Source organism: Azolla caroliniana, unplaced genomic scaffold, assembly GCF_043228905.1.
Source record: "Azolla caroliniana isolate FFs.n. ecotype wild unplaced genomic scaffold, voAzoCaro1.0.p SCAF_11, whole genome shotgun sequence".
NCBI classification, from domain to species: Eukaryota; Viridiplantae; Streptophyta; class Polypodiopsida; order Salviniales; family Salviniaceae; genus Azolla; species Azolla caroliniana.
Genome location: NW_028230446.1, coordinates 14,602,599 through 14,620,736, shown reverse-complemented (window position 1 = coordinate 14,620,736; position 18,138 = coordinate 14,602,599). Strand labels below are relative to the sequence as shown.

The 18,138-nt window shown below is 38.0% G+C and overlaps 2 protein-coding genes and 1 non-coding gene across 3 annotated transcripts; 1 reads left to right on the top strand and 2 right to left on the bottom strand.

Annotated features, from left to right (window-relative positions):
- Positions 1-1,618: 1,618 nt before the first annotated feature.
- LOC147857910 (AP-1 complex subunit gamma-2-like) lies at positions 1,619-11,172 on the bottom strand. Its single transcript, XM_087326753.1, has 18 exons — positions 11,060-11,172; positions 10,044-10,346; positions 9,803-9,944; positions 9,339-9,512; positions 7,482-7,658; positions 6,518-6,672; positions 6,270-6,360; positions 5,750-5,913; positions 5,609-5,663; positions 5,116-5,238; positions 4,952-5,047; positions 4,455-4,582; positions 4,165-4,269; positions 3,741-4,039; positions 3,074-3,331; positions 2,825-2,994; positions 2,515-2,619; positions 1,619-2,355 (listed from the first exon to the last, which is right to left on the bottom strand). The coding sequence occupies exons 1-18, from the start codon at positions 11,074-11,076 to the stop codon at positions 2,260-2,262; spliced, it is 2,658 nt and encodes an 885-aa protein (XP_087182879.1). The 5' UTR covers positions 11,077-11,172; the 3' UTR covers positions 1,619-2,259.
- A 113-nt stretch (positions 11,173-11,285) lies between these two features.
- On the top strand, positions 11,286-11,357 carry TRNAH-GUG (transfer RNA histidin (anticodon GUG)). Its single transcript has one exon. It is a non-coding gene; the product is annotated as a tRNA-His (tRNA).
- An 881-nt stretch (positions 11,358-12,238) lies between these two features.
- LOC147857908 (ankyrin repeat protein SKIP35-like) lies at positions 12,239-16,550 on the bottom strand. The gene is made up of 3 exons (XM_087326786.1): positions 15,307-16,550; positions 13,921-14,368; positions 12,239-13,295 (listed from the first exon to the last, which is right to left on the bottom strand). The coding sequence occupies exons 1-3, from the start codon at positions 16,455-16,457 to the stop codon at positions 12,432-12,434; spliced, it is 2,463 nt and encodes an 820-aa protein (XP_087182912.1). The 5' UTR covers positions 16,458-16,550; the 3' UTR covers positions 12,239-12,431.
- Between the last annotated feature and the right edge of the window lie 1,588 nt (positions 16,551-18,138).

Sequence of the window (18,138 nt, the reverse complement as noted above, 5' to 3'; positions counted from 1 at the left end):
GCCTTATTCTCACATTTTAGGAAAATCTTTAAATTTTTGAAAATTTATAATAATGAAATTTTTTCAATTTTTCAATTTTGAATTTTGACCTAAGTTGAAAACCAAAACCAAAACACAAAACCACGGTTTTAACAGTTTCAAAATTTTTAAACGGTTCGGTTTTGACACTCTCGAACTAAACCGAACCGTTGCCAATTGTTATTGTTAATGTCTTCATGGATATGTAGGAGGTGAAATTTATTTTGGTAGCTTTTTTTGTATTTTGTTAGTTATGTGAGCCTTCAAAAACAATATATAAGAAAATAGATAAGTGATTGAATTTATTTATTTTTTTCCAAAATGAAGCTACTTTCCCGTTAGATAGGAAGGATTATTACAAAGAGACTATACAAGGAGGCTTATACACAAATCGGGGAATCTCCCTCCAATCAAGTTCAAGAAAATAAGACTAGTTACATAGCTTTTCAAACTAACTACTTAATGTAAGTAGATACCTATAGCTAAAAGCGGTGCCCTTCAATATTGGCTAGTACGAGCTGACTCCTCAGGCCTACAATGAAGAGAGGGTGGCAGGTGAGTAGGAAACATCCAACGTGGGGGCTAGTAGTTTCACCTCTGGGCACTTCCTCCTTGTGTCACCATAGGCGTGTTCCGCCATTTCTGCCAAAAGCGCAAACAAGCAATGACCACATCATTGGAGTGGCTGCAAACCCCATCCAATTGCCCTTGTAGGCAGTTGATAAGCACATGTGTTACTATAAATCGCATTCCCAAAGATGCTTGAAAATGTAAACTCGTAAAAGTAGTATTCGCAAAAAAAATCACTCACAAACTAAACCACAAAAAAACTCATTGCCATGAGGAAGCTCAACGCAAAGGTGTTTTGAAGCTAACAAACATCTCAAGTGTCTCATTGTTGTACACAATGTTTGGTTTAGCCTTATCAAGAGTCTTCACAAGCATAACAATTGGTTTTGGGGCTATTGACATTCAATTTACTTTGGATGTAAATTCTTTTGGAGGCATCCATTACCTTTTGTGCACATTTCGAAGTAATGCTAAAATATGAGGACCATTGATATATTTGTGATTGTGATGCGTGAACACACTTAGGATAGCTTGGGATATTTTACCCTAGCCCAATAATATAGCCCTTACAGTTAAGGCACGGATGTGCTCTTCCTTCTAGAAATTTATGCTGTCTTTTTTTTGTTGTTTTCTGTTCACCTCAAAATGGTGCAGGGTTTAAACTAGTGAATCGTGACCATTCCAATTGTTGTCAATTCTACAATTGAGTTGCATGTCTTCTCATCTACTACAAGTATAACAATACTTTGTTTTGTCTTGAAACATAGTTTTGTTTAGATAATTTTCACCAAACAAGAGCTCTCCAATAAGAACCAAGATATTATTACAGCATCATATGTACCAAAACTGTTTTTTCTTGCAAAAAGTTTGAAACTATGATTGTATAGAAGTACCAGTGATTTAGATAAAATACACCAGAGCACAAGGCATCAATTATATAGTAAATATAGCAACGATAAATACATATATCGATGCATTTCAATTCTTTTTCGATATCTAAGCTTGAATCTTATGCAGAAAAATCCCCCAATGAAAATTTTAAACTTTTACATTACCTTACGTCCAAAATACACACATCATCATCCTCATTTTTCTGCTGTTTGTTAGAAGATCTTACAGTATAGAAGGGAGGTTGCCACTACATTTGAAATGCTCTAATATGCATCTCTTGCTGATGATGCGACAAAAGATAGTTTATATTTCTTTTTGTCTCGAGCTATAATCTCCTAGATCATCATTCAGCCCACTCACCATTACGTGTCTGGATTTCCTGAGAAGTGTAGAATGAATAAAAAGCTCACCATTTTCAACAATCCTCTGCTCGATCAAAACCCACGATCTGATCAGAAGTGTATATATGTAGACATTTGACATTTGAAAACAATGCCTCAAAAAATCAACCCATTACTTGACCAAAAAGGCATATTCATATTTGGCACCAGCGAAAGTGCTCAAAAGCTTTATGCTAAATAATTCTGGTATGCTCTGCTACTCCAAAAGCTGTTTATGTGCCCACATCTGCTGCTGAAAATAGATCATCATAGACTGATGGAACGAGGATTCTAGGTATTTATTCAAAGTTCAGCCATTTACCTCCCTTCAGAGCTCACTACATAAGACCGTTAATGAGACCCAAATCTCTCTTTCTTTCTCTTTTATTTGGTTAACTGTCTACAAACCATGAGGAAAGTTATTCACTTGACCTTGCTCCAGCATATCCTGACCATTAACTTTATACCCAATTCTTAACTTCATTGCCAAATGTTTCTGCAAATTTTTGAAAAATGTGGTGAAATATAAGAGAGCTATACATGTGCACTTTTATCTTTCATAGAAAGTTTTTTCATTCAACATGCTGCAATATATATGGTGTGTGATCGATGCACACACATTCATATCATAGAATACTTTCTGTAAGAATCTTACCTGTCCATGCATATTGTTGGTGATCTTAATGTTTTGGGTTATCACACCATCTCCGTTTCGAGGGAGGATGCTTCCACTTGCAGGCTCTAAGTGCAATTGTATAAACTGAAAGAAAAAGAAAACTCTTAGCTTGCTAAAAGAATATCTTAAAGAAACATAAGCAAACAGCATCAAGATGAATTGTCTAACATAAACCCATTGCCAAAATACTTAGTTCATTGGATTCGATATCTTCAAGAAATGTGAGTTCAAACCTTATATACAACATCAAAATGAATGATTGAAAACAATCGCAACAATTTTTCATTACCTTTGGAACGGCCGCTTGAAAAATGAAGTCAGTGTATGGCGTATCCGACAGATTTGTATACACGGTCTTTACCAAGGTGGATTGAGGTTTATCAGACGTTTTTGAGAAGCTGAATGTAATCTTCAGCGCTTTGCTTTGATACACATCCACAGATGGGAATTGCAAGCTCTCTATATTTGCAATACAGGAATTATAAAAAAATAATACAACCTAATTGAATGTGAAACTTATTACTGAACATTTATTTACCATTTGCCATTGGCTTTGGAGTTTCCGCAACAAAGTCACGAAAGAAATCTGTCGTGGACTTGGATGCATTTGTGGAGACAGAATCCAGAAGTGAAGATGACAATGCTTTTGTGTCTGAGGGTGAATTGAGTAGTGAGCTGTTAGGCCCTTGAGAGAGACGAAAACTATGAGCTACAGAAGATGAAGGTCCAGATATATCTGCATTTCCAAGGGAGAGTAGATCTAACAATATGTCTGCGCTTGCTGCTGAGGTCTGGACTGCATGTCAAAAGTCATAGATTTCAAATGTTTTCAGTATATACACTATTGAAGCATTGCTGTCAGTTCATTTATAGAAGGGAAAATTATCAGAATAGTTTCTTTTGATTTTGATCTTTCACAAAATCATATCCATGAGCATCACAAAGTAATGTCCTGATTCATGAGAAAGTGAAGAGTGAAGGTTCTTACAGAGTATTTATGAACCAGTAGAATGTCTTTTTTTCATGAGAATACTCAATTAGCATATAGGTATAACGTTGAGAGAATTTTAGCATATTTGTTGAAATGCCAGTTGAGAATGTTTTAAGCCTATTTATTGAGAACGATCGACTACATTTGTTACATATACTCTCTCAAGATCATGATGGTGTTTCTTATGTAATTCTTATAGAATATCCATGCATACCATTTGTAGCATTTGCGGATGGTGGCATTGATGTTACACTCAGTAGGTCTTGCAAAAAATCACCAGGCGATTGTGAAGGACCTGGAGCATCCTCAACAGACAAATCAAGAAGATCTATCAATGCATTTGTTGATGGAACCACTGTTTTCTTGTGCCCATTAGAAAGAGGTAAGGCTATAGGTGAAGTAGATGTTGATGCAGCCTTCACATCGGTCGCAATACCAATAGTGACCTCATCAGACCTTTTAGCATTATAGGCTGCTTCATCCAGCACTGGCATCCTCTCCAGTAGCACTTCCCTGGAGTTGTGAACATAAAATCCGGAAATTCTAGATTCACTCAACTCAACGAAATTAAATAACAGTCCTCCACCTAAACTAGGAGGGAGGAATTTACTTAGAAGCCCCTTGGTAAAAGAACTCACTTAATATTCTGATGCTTCGAAAGAATAGATCCAAATTCTATTGCTCTTTGCTGTAATTCTAACACAAAACTGCTTTTACTCTGTGATATTAAATCTTTGATGTGCCTACAAAGGGGAAAGGAAAGATTAGTCTTCAATTGGAAAAGCTGTTACTGAAAGAGAATAGAAAACCATGAAGGTAAATTGTAAGACGCAAAATCATGTCCAAATTGATAACTCCACTCTCATTTGTATCATCAACAGTAACTGGAAATCAAAATGTTAAGACTATAAACACACAAAAAACTAACTCTGTACAGAAAGGAAACCGAGAAGAAAGTTTTAGCAATGCCATTAGTGCAATTGCATGAGTATCAGACTTCACTCGAGAATCTTTCACAACCTTTTCAACAATATCTACCACATCCGATTCTGTCACCTGCCAAAGATAAACCATAATCAAACGATTCACAAAACTATGGCACATGAATTATGCCACATGATTGCTTTTATTTATTTTGGAAAGATATACTTTTCCTCAAAACAAAATTATGATTGTCAGTGTGTTCTACTTGAATGAGGGAAATTTTTCCCAAGTAAAATTGAAGATCTAAATTAATTCCCAATGGTGAAATGCCCCTTGGGACTGAAAACAGTTCCAAGGAAGGGTACTCATATATCTTCTTGACTCATTATTCAGCTTCATATACAGGCAACCCATTTGCCATATTAAAATATTCAATGGTGTATAATACTATGCATACGCACAAAGAAACTAATAGACAAAATTGGGATTCGGTCAGCTTACAGTAAATGGTTCTTCAACTTCTTGCTCACCAGCATGCTTGGTAAGCATCTCACCAAATTCTCCAATGCACCAGACAGTTACTTGTGCAAAGCTTTCCTGATCATTCTATAGCATGAGCTTCCAGACATAGCACGATAAAAAATTCAAAACTTCTAAAGTCTAACCTGTCCATTCCAGTTTTGAAAAGATCGGTATAGGGATCGAATTGTGTAACCTTGCAAGTCAATAGCATTACTAATTACCACAACAAAAGCATTGATAACAGCATCAGTTACATAGTCTCCAGCCTGCAAGACCAGGAAGATCTCATCATTTCATATAAAATTTCACCTGCAAACATTCTAAGATTTCTAACAATATTACCTTCAAATCTACCCAACCTAAGAGAAATATAACTTAAAGCATTGAATTTTGTGTTTAAAACAAGATGATGCAATGGGTGTAAATTGTAATATTTCATATTCCTTCTGTTTTCTTCTCTGTTTTATATAGGCCCCTTCACAAGTTTCAAATGCTGAATCCCAATACATGAATTCAGGTCATCAAACAAAATGACAAAAGAAAGAAATTATCAACCACATTACCAAACTCTGTTTATCTAATAAAAATTTAGATATAAAAAACAGAACAAATAAAATTTTAGTGCCAAGAGAATACCTCAGCAAGAACTTTTATCATCTGGTCTATATACCAAATTTTGTCAGGGGAAAACCTAGAAGCAAGAACAGAGTAGAAATTTATCAGAAGGTTAAAAACATTCCAATCCTCATATGGAATCTTAAAATTGTATTTCCTTACTTCTCCACAATAGAGCAGATTTTAGCAGTAAGAAAACCTTTGAAATCAGAGTCACTCGTCTTCAGATACTCCAAAAGATCCTTTGTTAATACCTTTACATTAGTTTTGTTGACTAACGCATACACTAGCTCTAAAGCTCTTTGTCGGATAGAGATATCTGTATCCTGCTTATGTCAAGAAAAAGACAGAAATTCATTGATTACAGGAATATAAGTTGCAGTATATTAAAAAGGCTTGTGTCAAAGACACAAGGGAGATTAATTAGTATATTAATTTCATCTTATGCTTGCATGTCATCATATAAAACTCCATTGTGCATGAACAGAATCTGCATCATTGGCATATTAGAAGCTTGAAAACATTTTGCACATGGAGTCAAACACTGCATAAGCAATAAGACTTGGGAGTTGAAAAGGTTTAGAACTTGAGAATAGTACATAAACAATTGCCAAGTTCTGACTAGATTTGTTCAAGTAAAAGTAATTACACATATTATTCAACTGGTATCATGACAACATACCTTTACACATTCAACTATTGTTATCTTATGTCGTTGAACAGCTTGTGTATCCACAGAGACCACCTTCAAAAGCATATTTAGTGCAATATATCTGAAATTCACAAGCTTGTTGCCGTCAAAACTAAAATCCAGATTGAAATAATCAATGGATTTCAACTTACATGAATCCGTCTAAAGTTTAAATACATTCACTGTGATATCACAAAACCAGTCTTTTGTAACATAAATAAAAATGGTAAAGTATGTACCTAATATTGTTGTCACGATTTGATAAAAAACGCCCAAGAATATTAATAGCTAGCACTCGAAGCCCACTAGTGACCTCTGTACCAATGATTGTCTGAACACATTCGTAAAGGATGGCATTTCCTGCATTTTTATTAGATTCAGTATTGGTAGCCACCTGCCATACAAGTTCGCTTCCATAAGAACAACAAAACATAATTTGAAGCTCGCATTGTAATGTACATTCCATCACCTAAGATAAAGCCAAAAGTATGCATGAATCACAGAAAGTATAACGACACTTTCCGCAGCTTTAGTCTGGCAGCCCAATTTTTGCAACCTCAAAATTCAGGGTCACTAATTTTGGGTGCATGAGAAGATGAGATAAAGAAAGAAAGGACGTTATCTTTACATCCATAGAATGTGTTGAAACCAAGATAGAGAATTAAAACACAAAGCTAAGGATATAAATACCAAGATGAATAAAGGCAAGCTAAGTCTAATTATTCAATTTGTGCATATCAGGTGATACAGGGGACAATTGAAACATATGACATAAGAATCCATCACGAGGAGGATAGATTCCTCTCAACTACATCATGCATAGGGTGGACTAGGTGCTGTTGTATCCCCACTCTTATAGTCGCATATCAAGACCTACACAGACAAATTGATAAATATGTTGCCTATACTGGGAAACTTCTAATATTTGCTTATCATGTGTTATCTGCAACAACCCTTCTTTAAGAATAGAAAGTCAATCTTCAAAGGTGAATTCCAGAAGTCCAATTGTAAGGCATAATTTATATAAAGGAGCATCATCCAGGAACTTAAATGTTGATTATGGGAACTTAAATACTGAACTGCATTTTTAACCAAGAACAAACAGACTTCTGAAGCTCGTTAAAAACTGCATCATATTTTAGAAGCCAGCCAGAAGCAGATCATTAGCTAGAAAAATAGGAAACCAAGTTCCAGAGGTCATACTTGTGCAAGAACATCACTCATGATGTCACTGGAGTTGGCATCATTGTGTCCAAGAAGCTGAAGAAGCCTTAGTAGCCGTATCTGAAGAAAGGGATCTGTGAATCCACTCACATCATATTCATGAGCATAACCACTTGTGAGCAAGTTCTTTAATGTACGTACTACCATTGATGTTTGCTGCATAAGAAAGAAAAACCGTAAGAAACCATTTCACAATAATATGACCAGAGTGCATATCATCAATTAAGAGCCATAATGATTCTATAAAAACCGCTGAATTAACTATTTTATAATTGACCAAATATATGTGTGTGTGTGTGTGTGTGTGTGTGTGTGTGTGTGTGTGTGTCTGTGTATGTATGTATGTATGTATGTATGTATGTATATGCCTTAGAATAGTTTTTACTAGTATTAAAGTGCATGACTAAAAATTGTTTGCAATATTCCATCTTTGCATGTCTAACTGGGAAGTAATCAGCTGAGTATCCACTTTAACATTAGTATACATAACCAAATAGCTTATATAGCTCTTTATTATTATTGTTCACAAATTGCCATTGTTTCTACTGGGTAGTGTTCTGCTGATCTTTTCCATTCTTCAATTTCTCATCCCCACTCACGAGGTTTGTACATGTTGAAATACACTAAGCGTGAAAAAGAAAAGCAAGTCGTGCTAGTTTGCTTTCACTTTTTGCTTTTTCAGATATTATAACCTGAGAAGAATGTCGGGTACAAAAATGAACAATTCTAAGAGAAAAGACTCAAGAAGCTCTGATTTCCGCCACCTTCTACCTTCTCTCTAAGTTAATACGCTAATTGTTTGCCAGAAAGCAGGGTATCTATCAAATTAGGGTTTTTGCAGGTTGCTGGAGAATTGGAGCACTTTTGCAGGTTTCTGTTCATTTCTCCAAAGAAAGGCTGGTTGGTTGTAATTCTGATAGCTATTGTTGTTCAATGATTTTGTTGGAATAATATAAAGAAAAACTTAAGGAGCCCCAAGCTTTCGGCTAGTCAGTGTGTGTTGTTGAGTCTTCTCGATCCTCACTCTCTGATTTCAACGTTTTATTACAACTACTAATAAGTGGGTGAAAGACAATCGAAGTTAAATTAAGTTAATTAATTGTCAACCATCCTCAACAGACCTTGTGTCTAAATGAAAAATAGTGTTTTGGGTACACTGAAATCAATCTGAACGAAACATAGCTAAGAAATGAAATGAAACACATCTTCAAAGGGCCAACGTGACCTATGAGACCAAAAATTACATTCATGTGATTCTTGTAGAACATCTCGTAAAATAAAGCAACATTAAGTTGTAATTAAACTAGTGCTGCCCAATGTAACTAGTGTGAACACAATAACTATGTGAACATGTATTCATTTGATTAGAGAAATAATTATCAAAAGGGTAACCCTTAGGATTGCACCAAATGGGAGGTCACGTCCTATGAAGATACACAATCCCTCCTGATGTACAAATATGGCCTATTGCCAAAATATGTAATCCCCAAATAGAAACAAGTTGGTTTGTGAGAAATGGCATATGAGACTAAATACAAAACAATATTCTCCACATCCATAATGAATAATAAAGCACCCCCCAAATACGATCCTTGCTTGAACCACTTGACTCCAGACCAGTCAGGCAGACACTGGTGACTTGAAGCAGAATAGTGTACATAGATTGCTAAATTGCAGCGTACTTTATCTGAAGTTTACAAACTAACTATACAAAAAACATTGATAAATATCTAAATAAACTGGGTTACAGAACCCCAGTAACAGTACATCCAAGTTATATCATCTCATGATAGTCAGGTAGTATCTGTAAAGGGTGTGTGTGCCAACAAAGTGTACCTTTCGGAAATGTTCTAATGCACCTGTATTTGCCTTGCACAATTCAATGCATAGCTTCAACCCAGCAATTAGAGATCCATGTTGTTTATCAGAGAGCAATGTAGTTGCAGGTTTCACAAAATTATCTGCAAGGTCAGGGACCTTGCGCAATATGCGCACTGAACATAACGCAGCCTGAAAAAACAATGTGTATGATTAACAGACGGTGTTTGTTTACGCTCATCAGACAGAAAGTCATGGAGCCTATTACATCCATATAGAAATGAAAATTCCATGTCTTCCTATTCATAATAATGAATGGAAAAATAGAATGTTTACCTTATAAAGAAAACCAACAAAATCTCTATATCACATTGTTATTCTTGATGATGATACATTGCTTGAAAATGATGATGCACATTAACAATCAAAACAAGAAGATCTAACTCATGGACAGATTTATAAGCAAATGTAAAATTCTCAACCTTCTTTCTGATATAGGAATTGTTGCTTTGAAGAAGCTTTTCAACTTCACCAGAGAGATCGCGAGCCATTTCAGCTGAGCAGATATTACCCAATGCACAAAGTGCAAGACCAACTATAAACTGATTACTGTGGTTGAGATCACTGTGAGTATAAAAAAGTCATAGGTCAAAGATTGCACATATTTCTACCAGTAGCAGCTTGTCAAGTACAGAGTTGAGTTTGCAAGCATTCTGAACTCACTTTTTCAGTGAATTTGTGACTAGCATTAGGACTTCTTGTCTCTCATCTAGAAGGAGCATTAAACCAAGATAACCAATCCGTTTTTCAGGAAAACCCGACGAGGCAATGAGCTTAAGGCACTCCATTTGGCCAAAGTGTGTGGGATACCCAAGCATATGTATAAACATAAGCTTTGCCAAATTCCGATGACTATAATCCTGCTCATTCTCATTGAAGGATGTCCGCAAAGCTGCACACTCTTTCTTCACAACTGCACGTTCTTCTGCTGCGGTCTTACATGACCTTATCGCTCGTATCATATCCCTGATTTTGACACATAATTTAGGAAGCATTGGTAATATACCTAGAATATCTTCTTTCGCGTTTATCTCTCAAGTTCTCGAAACTTATATCGCCAAATTCAATAAAGTTAATCGCTTCCATACAATAAGCAGATGTTCAAGAAGATGCATGCAATAATCTATTCATGGAGAGTCTTTCCCTAATGAAACTGATTGTACAAGCTACTACAGAAATGTAAACAAATGCATCAACTAAGTAAGCTTACATAGTTAAAGGTAAAATATCAACCTAAGAAATGCAAACCGTTAATTAACCCGTCTTTAATAGGTAGAATAGCATATAACTTATCTAGAGAAATGCACCACAGATGGCAATCTACATAGCTTACGATGATCATGAGTGAAGATGTGTCACACAACCAATCTAGAAAATGCCTTTACATGCACAGCCAATTTGCATCTCACTAAATTATAGAAATGAATCATAGACGACAAGATACACTAATCATCTGTAATTATAGGGTCTATTATCGCATAAATCATCTAGAAAAATGCCTTGACACGAGTTTTTTTATTCAGTATTTGGTTCATACGCATTCAAATACAGAGTTAAAGCCGAGAAAGGATGAATCTTTTAGTGAGCTATTTGAGTTCATGATTACTAAACACCCTAAAGATCAAATCTCAGAGGAACGAAGCATGAATAGACCTGCAAAAATAAAGCATTATCTCTACCTTAATCTGGAGCCCATGATTGTGAGATATTGGAGAGTGAGGAAGTTCCCAGAATGAAGAGGAACTAACCAAAAATTGTGGTCTTTTCTAATGAGCTCAGATCTGGAAAAAAAAAACATTGAATTGCAAGCCGAGGGATCAAAACCAAGTGCAGGGCCCAAATGGAATTTTGATGCTCCAAATTATTATTACAAAAATGGATTGTGTGATGCTTCAATCTCATCGAGTGGCTGTAGTTTAGTGGTTAGAATTCCACGTTGTGGCCGTGGAGACCTGGGCTCGAATCCCAGCAGCCACAAAACATACTCGGAATTTTTATTTCCCTCTCTAATTATTATGTATTCAGTAAGCCATCCGTGAATTCTGTTTCTTTATTCAATCAAGCACTTCGAATTTTCGGTCTCGTTACTCTTGGTAGACATTATTACATTTTACGAGCAAATTATACACTTCATTTTTAGAAATGTAACTCTCTTTATTTGTTTCAAGACAAAAGCCGTCATTCCTTTTTATACAGCATATTACATCATGTGCCTTTGTTTTTTGTCTTTTTTATCTAAGAAGATGCAAATGCTATTATTTACATGAAAATGGTTCGAAGCATTGGAAGTATCAGATTTGCTTTTTCGCTTTTTTTTCCGTGTACACCAACATATTTGTTGCTTCTTGTTTTCTCGTTACATACACGACGTGTGCATAGCAAGATACTTCATTATTTTCTTTTCTCTTGATACATACGAGGGGTTTGTAGCATCGGCTGATCCAAACATGATGCTGACAATTCTGAAAGACCAGTCATATGTTGCTAAATCTATGAGGCAAAACTTTACATTCTAGAATCATCACACTATGCTTAATGGCTTCTCATGTCGTCAAACACGAGTCCTCTCTCTAATTTCATTTTGTTTTATGTAAAGGCTTTTATCACGTCATGTTCATTTCAGAAAGTTGCACCTTGTTTTTTACCAACAGAATCATTGAGAAAAGCACATGTACTGTCCATTCTTGTCTATGCATTGTCTAAATGTGCGTGTGTGGGTGTGTTATCGATTAATTTAGCTTGTAGTGGGGTTGGCCTAGAGGTTCATGCTCTTGCCCCATCAACCAAAGGTCATGAATTCAACTCCCACAAATGGCAAAAACCAGAGCCCCCAATCAAAGAGAGACAATGAAACAATATATGTAAGGATGCTCAAATATATATTCCACAACAAGAAATCCGTACAAATCATGCCGGACATAGAGGCCAAGTAAAACATTCTCTCTCCCCAAAGAGAGCAATAGAAAAAAGAACTCGGTGAATCCCAGCAAAGAACGAGGGCAATTCCAATTTGAATAAAGAGGGGAGTTTGCCAGGAGAGAGAAAAAGAACTCAGTGAATCCCTACGAAGAATGAGGGTGATCGTGATTCGAGTATAGAGAGGAGCTTATGCTTGTCAAACTCGACCAATCCTTTACCATCGTTAAATGGCAGTAACCCACTGTGTGTAGATTCACCATTCAACCTTGAAATAGCCTCAACGAGCTGCCCTCGGAGAGATTGAGAAAGCAACACACCCCTTGCCGTAGCACATTCTTTATACAAAGGTAAATATGCTATCGCAATTTGCAATTCCAAAGGAAGCTCTATAAGGCGTAGTGGAGATCTGCCATGCCTAAGGGTTCTTACTACATTTGCATAGTGATTTTCTCCAGCTTTGCGGCCTCGTAAGAAAGCTTCCTTAGACCATTGCTCTTTACAAAAAGACCTCAACTCATCGGATATCGACCCATCTTCGAGGCTTGACATGGTGTCAGCAATAGCGTATGTGGCTTCCTCCATTGAAAGAAAATCAGATTGAAGAAGGAAAGCAATTCCTTTCACACCACGGTGCGCCCCACTGCCAGAGATTCCCTTCATACCACCACGCTCTGCTGTCGCCCGTAGTATATCCAAGCTCCGTGTTTGCAACACAGATTTTGGAATGCATTTGATGAGATAGTGGGCGACTTCATACCTACTACTCGACGTGGCAGCCACTAATGCCGAACAAAGCTCCAAATCCCGGCATCCTCTTTCCACGAACCATTTGACAACATGCATACAACCCCTATCTGCAGCTCGCATTAACGGCCCTAGGAAGGATGATGCATTCCATTCTTCCACCAAGCATTCCATTGTTCGAATCTTGCAGAATTGAGAAGCATATTCAAGTGCAAGATCAATGTCGACTTCAATCCCATTCCTTTGTGCTATCTACATGAAAGAGAATCAGAAAACCTAGTTATTGTTGATTGTTTAGACAATATTATGAGAATATACATACCTACACTGTTAGGGAGTTAATTGAAGCCGGAATATGCCAATTACTATCAGACAGTCCTTAGCTAAACTCAGTCTGCATGCCATGGTTTTGCCACAAACCTTAGGACTTATGTCCACTAAACCTTCTGCACATCTTCTCTCTTCCGTTCTATCATTCATCCAATCTAAAGTCTCTAATCTCTGGATTATCTCCATATAGCTGGAGGTCCTACTACGTGCATGGTTAGGTGGATTAAATTACCTGTGTCCCAAACATGGGTGATAAATTACTCCAGAAATGAAGCGCTCAAACAATTGCCATGAACGACAAATGAGAAGAAATGTGCTAGCACTGTTCAGGCATACCAAGTTACGTTTGTTATGAATGATTTCTTACCACCTAATATGCATGTTGTACTACCACCCAAACACTGACGTGACGCAGGCAGCAAACTAGAACAAGTATTGGTTCGTATGGGATTTGTCCAAACCTTGAGCAATTTGCTGGATCTCAGCTCAGGAAAGTAGGACCCTAGCCTTCATGATCCTAACATAGTCTTGAAATATGCTTTCTTACCTGCAAGAGAATGCGAAGGAGATCGGTGCTACCGAATCTTGCCGCTTCAAGGCAGCATTGATTCACATTGTCTGCACCACCCTCCACAAGCATTCCTAATAACCCTTGCATCGCGATTGACGCAATACCAAATGCCCATCCAGCATCAATCGAGGTCGCAAATAGAGTCATTGGAAAACAAGCTGCATCAAATGCTTCAGTATAATCACTCCCCGTGAGTCTATTTCCAGCTAATTCCAGAAACCTTTTGAATGCCCTTAGCTGGAGTTGTGATTCTACACATGTATTATGAGCCAGCTGATGCATTTCACTATCAAATCCTCTTCTTCTCGGACGAGAATGTGAATGGATATATCTTAGGGCCCATTCAGTAAATTGCCGCACCTTTAGAGCCGTGTCATCTTTCGACATCTCATGCCCACTACACTCTTGAAGCCTCTCATGTAACCTGGAGCAACAGTAAAAGCTTAATCGATTATAGGTCCTCATAAATGTGTCAAGAGACTCTTACTTTGTTACGATTTCCTATATCTGAATTTACAGATTTAACCTACCACTTTTACGTAGGAAATCCATAGATTAGGTAGCATGTAGAAAAACATGCATAAGAGAAAAGTGCATGAGGGTAGCTAGACCTTACAAAAATTTAAGTTTTTCAACTGGCCATAATGCAAACTAGGACTTAAATTCCTTCCATGTCGGCCACATCAAATGCAACTACATCCACATATATGTGAACTTTAAGCATTTCAATCTATAATGATGCACCACTGAGCTTACCTTCCTTTCATGTCAGCCACCTTGAATGTCCTCTATTTATCTTCATGCAACTTTATCCATGTATACGATACTGTGCTTTTCAACCCACAATGTTGAACCATTGAGGTCAACTTCCTTCCATACAATGAAGATTGAATGTCTTTTTTCTATTCATGCAGCTATACCCAAGTATTTTTGAATATCAAACTTTTCAACCCATCTTGATATCCATCATTGAGGTTATCTTTCTTCCTGGTCAACAAGGTTGAATGTCCTGTATTCCTATTCCTCACTTGCATCATTATTCCTCTCCAACATCACTCGTCTCTATTCATACTACAATATCCATGCATATTTGAATATTACGCTTTACTTGCACCATGATTGCTCGCTAACATTGCTCGTCTCTATTCATGCTACAATATCCATGCATATTTGAATATTATACCTGACAACTCACAATGGTATGCACACATTGAGCTAACCTTTCTTCCATATCAATAAGTGTAAAAATCCACTCAATTCTGTTCATTACATAACATCATCTATTTCTATTTATGCAACAATATCCATGCATAGATAAATAATAAGCTCTGACACCCACAGGAATGCAGCCAATGAGCTTACCTTTCTTCCATATCAGCAAGACTGAACGTCCTACTCCAGCAAGCCAATACACATGATGCCAAAAAGGATGTTCGAAGTGCCGCCCGTGTGAAATCGTGGGCACCGGCATCTACAAGCTTCTCCATGAGCCTTATAGCACCATACACCTCCTCACGGCTACTAAGAAACCATACCGAATCGAGCACAATGCAAAGCCCATCGTTCAATCTTCGCACATCAGCCGATGATGATGACGATCCAATCAAACTCTCAGCGATCTTCCAATCCCGAGCCTCGACAGCAGATTGAAATGTCTGAGCCATTCGGCCTCTCTCTCGTTTCCTTGAATTGCGTTTTTGTCCAAGGTCAGATTTTGCCTTCACTCTGATATCATTCGCCATGCCATGAACATGCCCATGGAAACCATCATCATCAGGTTCCTCCGCCACTGTGATATCCTTTTCTATGCCATTGTCAGCAGCTTTTGCATTCATTCTGATACCGGTGGACATGTCATGGCCCTGCCCATCAACATCGCCATTGTATTCATGCTTGCCTTCTGCACTCATTGCATTTGAAATCCCATCCCTATCACCACCATCATCATAATGAGCTGATCTCCCCGTCGCTTTGATGCTATTTTCAATGCCATGGTCATGGACATAATCATTACCATAATTTGTCCTCTCTCTCCCACCATTTGCCACGATACATTCATGACCATCATCTTCATCGTGATGGATCCCCTTCGTTCTGATATCATTTTTCATGCCATGGTCACAGCCATCATGACCAAGGTTTCCCTTTGCTATCCCGCTGTTTGTTATCATATGGTCATGGTCATGGTCATGGTAATCGCCACGATCATCATCATAAGCGCCACATAACCCCTCTTCTGCTACGGCAGAATCACGACTATTATTGGAGTCAAAGATCCGATTCTCTGATACATAGTAAGGAGAGCTTCCATGTCCCTCTCTTCTATCAGCAGATCTGGATTGGAATTGGGCGATGGTATTGCTCTGAGAAGACATGGAAGTGGCATCCGCTTCATTGTCATCATCATCATCATCTTCTTCTTCTTCTCTCGTTTTCTTTGTCAAGTGAAGCTCTGAAGAAGCCATGGCCATGGATTCTGATGCAAGTGTGATGGGGTTTGCATCAGAATCCATGGAATCTAGAGAGGAGGAAGGCGACCCATTTGAAGGAAAGGGCAGAGATAACCATGTCTACATCATTGGGTGCCCTTTTGCCCTTCTTTAGAAGAGAGAAGAGAGAGGGGGGGGGGGGGGGGGGGGGGGGGATCTAGGGGATCTAGGGGGTCTAGGGAGAAGACAGGAATCCTAGAGAGAGGAGAGAGAAAGGGGGGAGGGTTGAGAAGAAAAGAGGAGACCGTAGAAAAAGAGGCCCATTGCCAGAGGAGGCCAGGCCAGTTGCAGGGGCAGCCTGTGTCTAGTAGGAGCTCAGACCGCCCGCCAAGGGAGGGGTTATTCCACTCCGTCTGGTCGGGTCATACCGCCCGATAGAGACCATATGGTCGGCCATGTCGAAATACATCCCGAACCAACTCTCGTGCATCCGACCCCTCTGCATCCTCCCTCCCTTCCCCAGGGCCCATGCGGCATCTGCCATCTCGGAGCAATGTATGCTCGGCTTTTCAACCCCCCCCCCCCCCCTTACACATTGGTCTATCGAAACTTGCCTTGTAGCTCGAGACCTACAGTAACCCCCCTTACACGAATGAGAAAACCGAAGGAAACATCCCTGCAATGAATAGGAAAGGGTATGTTCAAACCATGAGGATTCTATGCCTCACATTGTCGTCTCATCTTGGATGAACAACAAAAACCATAGTGATAACTAGGTTAATAAGACCTCCTAGCCCACGAGATATTCCCGGTTGTCTATTGTGAGCTCTCACTTAGATGGGCTCAAACATTTACCTTTGAAAGACCTTGAACATGGACCAGTCCAATATAGAGTGGTCTCCAAAGCAAGGGGAAGCACATTTGGTATAACCTTGATTTCTTGACAACAATGATGGTATGGCCATGATCTAGATGGACGTTGCTTACATGCATGAAAAAATCGTTATTGTTCAATCTATCATAAACTCTTTCAAATGTTGTGATCAAGATCATACTTGTGTCGCCCTTTGAATTCACATCCTACCGGAAAATTTTGCGTACACATTCGTACGTCCATCGTTAACTTATGCGAAAAGGTCTTAAGTTTCCAAGTCATGCTACATCACTAACGAGAGTGATGTGTATCCATCTAAGTTAACATTATGATAAGTGCAAAAGGGTCTTATAGTGGGCCATCTTCCAACCAAGGGCGGTGTGGGGTTGATCAATGTTCTTTCATTATCCAATTTAATGATATCACTTCAGACCACTTTATTCTTTTCCACTTTAGTCATGTCTATGTCTGGACAATTCAAGCTTTTGGAACAAGGATAGTGTCAATATGATTGGAACCATTCGTGCATTTCAACTCATAAAATAATTCTCCATATTTTGCTAATTATTCTAATGGCATAAGTGTCTATCTTCAATATCATTGTTTTGGAGCTCCCAAATTAGTTGAATCCAAGTCAATGATTGAAGTATTGGGACTACCATTCGAAATTGTAATCTAACATTTTACCACTAGGTGAGTGAGAGAGAAAGAGATTAAATTAGGTTTAGAGAGTACTAAATGTTGGGAGTTAGGGAGAGAAAAAACATAAGAGTATGCGTAGAGCTCATTGTGTACATCATTTGTTGTTTGCGTATTTCTTTCACACTCAAGCTTGTATACATGTTTACTTTCGTGAAAATAACATTCCGATTGAGACATACACCATGTTTT